Source organism: Pygoscelis adeliae, unplaced genomic scaffold, assembly GCF_000699105.1.
Source record: "Pygoscelis adeliae isolate BGI_AS28 unplaced genomic scaffold, ASM69910v1 Scaffold114, whole genome shotgun sequence".
Lineage (NCBI taxonomy): Eukaryota > Metazoa > Chordata > Aves > Sphenisciformes > Spheniscidae > Pygoscelis > Pygoscelis adeliae.
The window spans coordinates 4851215-4860861 of NW_008824587.1; the positions used below are offsets into that span (position 1 = coordinate 4851215).

At 43.7% G+C, this 9647-nt stretch overlaps 1 protein-coding gene across 1 annotated transcript in view; it reads right to left on the reverse strand.

Annotated features, from left to right (window-relative positions):
- The window catches only part of CIZ1 (CDKN1A interacting zinc finger protein 1), a 19834-nt gene that overhangs the window by 7457 nt on the left and 2730 nt on the right, over nt 1-9647 (reverse strand). Inside the window, exons 3-9 of the mRNA XM_009322200.1 lie at nt 7939-8105; nt 6198-6333; nt 5231-5291; nt 2329-2408; nt 1879-1958; nt 638-820; nt 155-285 (exon numbers count right to left, since the gene is read on the reverse strand). Coding sequence (XP_009320475.1) covers nt 155-285; nt 638-820; nt 1879-1958; nt 2329-2408; nt 5231-5291; nt 6198-6333; nt 7939-8105 — 838 coding nt within the window. The remainder of the gene's footprint in view (nt 1-154; nt 286-637; nt 821-1878; nt 1959-2328; nt 2409-5230; nt 5292-6197; nt 6334-7938; nt 8106-9647) is intronic.

Sequence of the window (9647 nt, forward strand, 5' to 3'; positions counted from 1 at the left end):
GGAGATTAAGGCCCCTGAAACCAGAGGGATTTTGTACCTTACCTAGAACACAGGGGCACCCTGGTGCAGTGAGGAATTTTAGAACCCACCCAATTTTTAGAAACCACGTAGGTCCACATTCAGATTGTGTTTTCCAGCGCAGACCAACACTTACCCATCTTTCTCTGCCAGCACCTTCTGCTCCTTCACCATGGGCAGTAGCGAAACAAAACAAACATTGCTCATGTGCTGAATCTCCCCAAGTCGCTGCTGGTGCTGAATTCCAGCCATGTGGGATTGGAAATTCTGAGAGAGAGATTAGGAGGAAAATCCATTTAAATGTATTCAAAATACAGAAAATAATAGGTATGAGCTATGCTTTCCATTCTCTTGACTGCTGTTTAACAATGAAATGGTATAAAAGCTTAAGAGCATGGCTGCCTGTGGATCCACCCACATTCGCTCTCTAGCAGGTTGCTTGCCAGCTCCTCGGGAGAGGTTTATTTTATCCGCATGCTTGTCATCATTTTTTATGTTCCTTATTCCTGAAGCATGAGCCCTTGCTAACAAGTCTCCTGCTGCACCTCCCCATGGCAACTGGCCATCTAATTCACTTCTCCTGACCACCCATATCCCAGTCAGACCTGTGGATTTTTACCTGCTGACTGCAGCAGTTGGTCTTGCAGATGTAACAGTAGAATTTAAGGACCGATTCAGGGCTGGGATCAGCTGTGCCCACCTCGCAGGTCCAGTGCCCTGGTTTCAGAGCTGTTGTACTTATAGCTCTGCTCTCACTGCTCTGCTGGATAGTCACTTTCAGTGAACCTCCAGAGCTCAACACCTGCCAAAAGAAGGAGTCAAGATTAAGTCCAGTCTCTCAGTAGAAGACACGAAAAATTACACCTGCTTTTTGTATGCTACCTAAGCTCTCTACCCCTTAAGAAAATGCATTTAAGCTTGAATCCACCGGAGGCTGATCAGAAAGACTCTCATACACACTCCTTCTCCCAATGCTGCTAAATCAGCGATCCCTGTGTCATAGTACCAGGCCTATTAGTACAGATGGTTGTTTCTACCGCCTCTGTAGACCCTGTATGATCCAGTCTCTGGAGACTGGAGCAACAAATAATGCGTTGGTAAGGGACACAATCTGCTCACGTTTCTCCACTGCAGAACTAAAGGCAACTCAGCACCACACCTGATGGAGTAAGGAATTCAAACAAGGGCAGGATGATACACTTGATCACATCAACAAAATCTCCAATTACGGAAGACTATCAAGTCTGATTCACACCATGGGTTAAATCTTTGTCTGCTTACAGATTTACACAGCATAAGATCCTGGTTTAACATCTAGCATGTGGGCAAGGTATTTCATGCAAATGACTCTCAGGTTGCTGGCTTCACCTGTGTCTCATTTTTCTAAGCTGCCTTTCAAAAGCACAGACTCCCACTATCTGCTCATACCTGCTGTGACAGCAAGTGCCACAGCAGCTGCATCTTTACTACCATGACCTGAATTTTTTTTCCATCTGCTCTTCAGCAACATAAAGGATGTATTTAGCTATGGCCATCAATGCATGTATTTTTCAGTGGCTCTTTCAACTCAACTTTCCATCTTTCCAGATGAATACTGAAATCTTAATGAACCCCAGCATCCACAAACAGCCAGCAGTAGGTAAGGTACAGGCTAGCAGAGGTACAAAAGCAGCAAGTCAGAGCAGACTGCGCACTAATTGCAGACATATTATGCCTTATTGCCAGGGACAACAGCTTACAGCAGGAGACAGAGCTCCAGACGTGGGTGCCATCTGGTTCCCAGTGGCAACGGGCTTCTCTGGGATGGAGGGGGAGGTTGTATGTTCTGCACCACCCCTGCATGGAGTGGTGTCTACTCACCTCAGGAGCCTTTGGTTCCTCAGAGAATTTCCTCTCTTTAGAGAGATCTTCAGCTGTGTACTCCTTTGCATTGTCTGTACCTAGGAATAGAGAGTCCTTTTAGCTGCCTTAAATCAAAATAGCAAAGACAGAAAAAACAAAGCAGCAGGTGAATGAAGACAGGGAGCTTTCCTCACAGTACTGTTGGCCATGAGCCCAGTTCACAAACCTTTCTCCAAAGAAATCCTTATTAAAGAGGGAAACTTCCCATCATTTGCATTTGGTAGGCAACAGGTTTTAGGGGACTATGTTTGGATTTGGTTCCTAGATTTTCTCCTCCTTTCACCATCCTGTATGACTGGAGGAAGGACACTTCTGACAAGACCCACGGGCTCTACAGATGCTAATCTACAGGTGCAGTTCCAGCAAGGAGTGCCCTAGAAGTGCAAATCACGGTGCCCAGCAACTCACCATCAGCTTGGACATGGCTGCTTGACTCTCCTGCTTCCTTGCTGTCCGTGGCATCCTCTAATGCAGACTCCTCGGTCACACTTCAAGGATATCAAGAAAATAACCTTATTTGCCATGTTACAGACGAAGAGATTCCGAAGACACACCAAGGCACAGGCTGGGGTCTAAGCTACCACACTCTCCACTAAACCTCCAAATCAATAGGCTACTGGAAGTGGTGTTTCAGGCAAGGATTCAGCAGAAATAAATAAAAACAATGAAGAGCGGGCATTCTAGAACAGATTCAGAAACAGCAGCCAAATAATCTGGACAAGAAGGTTACAACTGATTTTTTGGATCACTGCCCTCTCCTGCAAAAGCCCTGCAGGAAAGTAAGTTCATACAGGAAATATTCTTAATAAGAGCTCTGAGAGCTCACTCCTGTCTTGATTGGTGACCTGCAGGGAAACTGCAATACCCAGACAGTACTCCAGGCTGCTCTGTGCATGAGGGAACAGACAGACACCTGTCAGAACTGAACGGGTTTAATCATAACTGCCTACTCTATTCATATCAGTCGTGTTTCATTCCGGAGTCCCTACAGTTCTGCTTGTGGGAGAAGTGGAGCTGTACAAGACACAGATCAAAAGGACTTTGCTTTATTTGGTACTGCTGATCTGCTAAGGAGAAAAAAGATCCTGAGGGGACTGCTGAGAATGAACAGTTGACTTCCAGAGGGCACAAAGTGTACTTTACAACGTCTTTCTCCACCCCCAATTTTTCCATCAGGGCTAACATTTTTCACCATGGCTTGAATGTCTTCTCTCTCAGGCCAGCTTGATATCCCACCCTGGTGTCCTTCTGCCAACAGGGAGCAGCATGTTCTGCACAAGCAAGAACGCAGATTGCAGGTACTGCATCCAGTGATCCAAACACATGCACCGCATAATTTATCAGATTGATAAGTGATAATGTAACTGGGTTACATGGCTATAAATATGCAGCAGGGTTGGGCAGTGCAAACACGAAGAAAACAAGAGTGGCTGGCATGAACATTATTTGTCAAGTGTTGCCAGCAGGCTCAACACTATACCACACACAGATGGTGACAGCACTCCAGGGCAAGGGTTTGCAGTCTAAACTGCAAATCTAAGGAGCAATCTAAGGGAGCAAAAGCCATCACAAGCATGATCTAAGGAGGAAATGGTATTATATGGATACTTCTCAGGCCATGCTAGAAGAAGTGGGTGTTCAAGGAGGATTTGAAGATGATGAGTGCTTTCTGCACTGGAATGAGGATGTTGTTCCAAGCATACAGATGGTACATAGGAGAAAAGGCAGAAGTGGGAAAAACCTGAAATGAAGAAGGAGGCTGGTATTCCTGACCGAAGGGAAATGGAACAATGAAGCACGAAACAAAAGTTTGTGACATGGATGGGGGGAATGCCCTTCTCATCTGCAAAGGGCAATATAAGAACAGTAAACTACTTTTTTTTCCAGAGATACATCATCTCTTCATTGGAAGTAAACAGAAACACTTCCAAAAAAAGCTAAGGAATGATCTATTCTAAGTAAATACCAGCCATAATATATGCATCAAATCTGGCAGTCCCCAACTACTGCTTAGGAAAGGATTTTCCTAATAGCAGGCTTGCTGCAATGAGATCTGTCATTCCTCAGACTTGATTCTTTTTTCAGTGTATGTAACAGGACTTTGATTAACACCCTACTAAATATTAATGTAATTAAAATTAAATTAGCTTTGGCAAACAGATTAACAAAGCATACACTCAAATGCATTTGACTTAGCTTTAATTGAATTTATTCGCTTTCTTGCTAATCAGAGTCCATAATTCACGATGGTCCCTGCTCACATAATATTTATCACTCTTTAATGTTTTATATGATCAAGGTAATATCTGAATATCAAAGTAATCCTGGAATATTCTCCCTAAAGCTAGCCATTAATCTCTAATCTACAGATGGAGAACAGAGAGGTGAAGAAACTTGTCCGAAACCACACGGTGAATTGCTAACAGAGAAGATAAGAGGACCCAGGAGTCCTGACTCATCGTCATTACCATACTGGAGAATTCTCAAATCAATGCCTCCAGAAATCTGTATTCACTCCCTCCTCCTCTCCCTCTGCACCAGCTAACAGCAACAGTTCTGGGAGAGGTACGGCACCGTACAGATGGCACCAGGAGCTCTGTGATGTGCCTTCCCACTAGATGGCAATACAGCCTTGTCTGTTCCTTCCTGCACCCAGGGAGGCAGGGAGTGCCAAGACCGGCCTGCCATGGCCAGCATGCCTGCGTGCTGCGCATCCCTTGTGGATAATAGGATTGCCTTTGTCTATTTTTACCCAACAGACAGGGGTACTGGTGAGACAATCTTTGCAGAAGGGATACAGAACTCAACATTCACGATACAGGCTTGGACACTAGGGATTATTGATTCCCTTCCCTTTCTCATTCCTCAAAATAAACTATTCTCTCCTACACCTACTGTAACCTAACATATTCCAAGGCTTTGCCTCTCCACTGATATGTGGCTGCTCACTTCCCTTTTTGACATTTAGGGAAGAAAATTAGAGAAATAGATCAGAATAGAAAAGAACCTCTCTGCTTCTTCCAAGAATCCTGGCAGGAGAACACATGAGCAAACTCCACTTCGTTGCACGTTTACATAAGCTGCACCTCTTATTTTTCATTCCCATAGTTGGATCACCCATAGCAGAGACCCTACAACACCCTGGATCTCAGCAAGCATCATGAGATTTTCTGAATTGTCCATGAGCATCTGAAATGCCTCCTACATGCTAGACATCAGGCCAGTACAGTACAGCCCTCATTATTAGAAAATAGAATTAGACAGTAATTCTAAACCCAGTAACTATTTCAATACCCCATTCAATAAATACCTCTTCAGTCTTTTTGCTGCAGGCTCAGTGTTCAACACAGATTCTGTTGGAGTTCTTGGCTCTGCAGGAACACAGAAGGAGATCTCCTTAGCAAAGCAGACCATGCCACCTTGAGCATGTTCCTTAATTGAATGGCCAATGCCAATAAAACTCTGTTAGAGCAAACAATACTATACACTTGCTTATTCTAAATTTGAGAATTGTAGTGACACGGTTAGATAACGATCTAAGAGATTTGTGTTTTATTGCAAATATCACTGTAAGAGGTGTCGTGCAGAAAGAAATCTATGTTTATGTCTACTAAGTGGGTCTTAGTCCTATACCTAGGTGACAAGAGCCCAGATCATAGGAACATTCATAAAAGCCAAGATGGCGTATCTACCTGACAGCAACCATTTAATCAATTAATTTTCCCCACTGCATGTACACTGGTCACAACCTCATTTTATGCCTGTATTTTTAGATTAGGCACTCTTCAGTCAGAAATAACATTCCCACATCTGTATTGTATCGGACACTGCAAGAGATCAGTGCCAGCAGTTTCTGTTCTGACAACTGGAGTACAAGTACTTTTTCAACTCATCTTTTCCTTAGCATGTTGATTGCAACTGGTTCTGCTCCATGAGACGTTGAGTTCAGCATGGGTAAGGCAATGTGAAAGCTTTAATTTCAAAACAGTTTTCTTCCCCTCCCCCCCCATCTTAAATGGGGCTCACTGTCAAAGTGACTTCCGAGAGGCTTCCATGCAAGAGATATGGAGCTAGCTTACAAAAACCAAAAACATCCAGGTAAAAAGGATATATATGAAGCACATAGCAGAGGGCTGTCACAGGCAGTTTAAGTATTTACAATTAGAGAGAAATGTAGCTGATTAAGACTAAAGCCATCTCCAGTCTTTGCTGCAGGAACAGCCAAGAGAAGTTTATCATGTCTAGAAGCATTTGTTTCACTACAGGCCTCCCCTTACCTGTGGATGGCAAGGAGTTGTTCTGCTCTGACCCTGCTTGTACTCCCTCTGGGATTTCCATTTTCTCATCACCTTGTGTCTGAGATGAAGAACCAGGATCTAGTTCCCTCTTCCTGTCAGGCACCCTCTGGAAGTCCTGCAATGGGCAGAAAGTCACTGCCAGCTCTCGGTCCTTTCTCAAACCCAACACACTGCCCAAAGCACCAGAGTTTTACTGTGGGGCAGGAACAGGAATTCCAGCACAGAGTAATGGGGGGTGTCCTGGTTTCAGCTGGGATAGAGTTAATTTTCTTCCTAGTAGCTGGTACAGTGCTGTGTTTTGGATTTAGGGTGAGAATAATGTGATAACACACCGATGTTTTAGTTGTTGCTAAGTAGTGCTTACACTAGTCAAGGACTTTTCAGCTTCTCTTGCCCTGCCAGCAAGAAGCTGGGAGGGGGCACAGCCAGGACAGTTGACCCAAACTGGCCAAACGGGTATTCCATACCATGGGATGTCATGCTCAGTAGATAAACTGGGGGAAAGCTGGCCGGGGGGGCCGCTGCTCGGGGACTGGCTGGGCATCGGTCAGCGAGTGGTGAGCAACTGCACTGTGCATCACTTATTTTGTATATTCTTTTATCATTATTAGTATTATTTTCCCTTCCTTTTCTGTCCTATTAAACTGTCTTCATCTCAACCCACGAGTTTTACTTTTTTTTTTTCTTTCTCCCCAATTCCCTCCCCCATCCCACTGAGGAGCGGGGGGAGTGAGTGAACGGCTGTGTGGTGTTTACCTGCTGCCAGGTTAAACCACAACAGGGGAAATAGATGGTTTACAATGGACTGCCTTGCTTCAGTCAAATTTACATGGTAAAACAGAGCAATGGACTTTTAATTCCACACCACAGGCAGCCCATGACATTTCTCTAGTGCTTTAATTAGCAACAGTAGAAGACCCTGCTGCTTGCAGAGTAGGGTCACTTTAGAGGGACTCTGGCAAGAGGTGCACGGGCAGGGAAAAAGAAGAGTCCCAAATCATCCCACTTCCTTTTGACTCTGGAGAAAGGACAGTCCAACAGTGGAAGTCTACCTTATCCAGCACATCTTTTTGACAGAATGGGGTCAAATATGCAAAAGCTAATCTAAGAGGAGGGAAGTACCGGTCAATTAATCCAAGAACCATTTCCAGGTTTTGAAAGAGGTCTTAATAGTGGAAGGTGAGGAAGGTTTTTACAAAAAAAATTGTAAATTTTACAAAATCCACATGAACAGATATGATCCTCATCTTAGAAAAGAGACAATAGCCCAAAGAGGCAGAGTGATGTGTCCACGGTAGTAGCAAGTCATTTGGGAACAGCAAACTGCTCTGGAAGGCTAATGGGGCAGAACACTGGCCTCTGTGAAGGGCAAAGCACTCAGCCAGGATTTCTTCTATTGTAATTATTTTGAAACTGGTACTTCTATATCTTATCCTTCTATATCCTTTTATATCTTAGGTTTAAACAGTTCTGCTATGAAGAATTCTCTCTCTTGGGCAAGAAGTTACAAGAAACCTTTGCATCATAAATGTAAATATGGACCCCAAGAACCTTAGGGATGGACTAATTTCTGCATTTCTTTATCCGCAGCAGGGTGCAAACGTAGTTTTCATTGTAAGGCTCTCTCCTTTCTCCTTTGTACTCCACCTACAATACAGTCAACTGCTGCAAGTGCAAAAGGAGCACAAAGCTCCCGAACAGTTGGAAACTACAAGCCCACCTTGCGAAAGGTCCGGTTCTGCCGCTGGAAGGGAAGGCTGGGGAAGCCCAGCCGAGTTGGCTTTAATGAGACCCCAACAGGTGGTGGCCCCAGGAGGGAATGTCTTGTAGCCTGAGGGAAAAACTGCTGCAGTGCTGGCGCTGTCATGTTAAATCCACGCAAATTTCCTATAAATGCAAACACACAGTGTATCACCACCCTGCAGTGTGCAAAGGAGAGAGAAAATCTTCCACCTGTACAAGCAGCAGGGAGAGGGGAAGGGCTCCTCCACGCAAGACCCTGTACTTCACTGAGCACTGTACGAGTGCTCTATGCTTTACCCTCTTCAGCCCCCACAGAACAGAATTTGATGTGATAGCAGCTATTACTATGTATCAGGCTATTTAATTATAATTGTCACTGCAGGCTAAGATCATTAAAGCAATTATTTGATCTGAGCACACGAGCGCTTGTGTTTGCAACAAACAAGGTCTCATTTTACAGAAATCCTCTGTAAAAAGGGAAAATTCATCCCACATTTGTGCAGCTGGCAGCTCACACCATAGTATGGATGCTGTTTAACACAGGCCAGCAACAGCATTTCGTTTAAAACAACACTGGACTTTTCAAACAAGAGATTCCACAGTCCTCTCTGCCACCTGGTTATCATGCAGCCTCAACATGTCAACCTAAACTCCAACACTTGAGACTGCCATTTCCAATTATAATGCTCTGCTTTCTGAACAGTTCTTTTCTGCATCCGCAGACTATTAACTAAGTCTCAACAATTTCTTATGAAGGCAGTCCTTGCTATCCCCATTTCAGGGATGAGGGAATGGAAGTGCCCAGATGCCTTAGCTACACCCTCAGAAGCTGTCCACCATTCTGGGAACCTGGACTTATATTGCGATTTTTTATTTCTCACTTGAATTAGTGCATACTCTGGCTTTTTAGAAGCTGTCAAAACACGACAGAGAAGTTTGGAGACAGGCACACAAAATCTAAAAAACCAAGCTACACTGTTTAAAGCCTGCAAGGCAATAGGAAGTGCTCCTCCATGTTTGCCTTCAAAAGTAATCTAATCTCTTATTACTTACCATAAATAATCTCTTACTGTAAAAAGACATAGCTGTATTAAAAAAAAAAATCTATAAAGCAAGAAATCATCTCCTGCTCTTGGTTTAGTACCTTTGAAGAACCACACATCTGTTTCAACTCAAAGTATTTATTTTTTCCTCTTCCCACTGCTGAAGCCACATACAGTCAATGAATGATTTATGCTGTTTCCCAGGTACAGAAATACTACAGCATCAGATATTCTTACATGTAACCCAAACCCGAATGACCAAAAAAAATTCAGATCCCTAAGAAGGGCCACACTGAACATTACAACCATACTACATGTTACCTGTGGCTAGCTGATGTCATTATTGAAAGAGAAGTCACAACTCAACATGTAGAGGTGAAAAGAAGAGGAACAACGCTAAGTCAAAGTGCATGTAGAGTGTTCATTAACATACCTTATCCTGCTCTCGTATCTAATTTGCCTCAGGTCCTTGGCATACTATTTAAATACAACTTCTCAATAAGAGTTTCGCTTTAGGGAAAAGGTCAGCCCATGCTAACATCAAATGTATCTGAAAGGAATATGGCTGACTAGTGTGGAGTCAGACTTGTTTCCTGACACAAATATGTACACCAATCTTCAGAGCATGGCTTGTCCTTTTTCA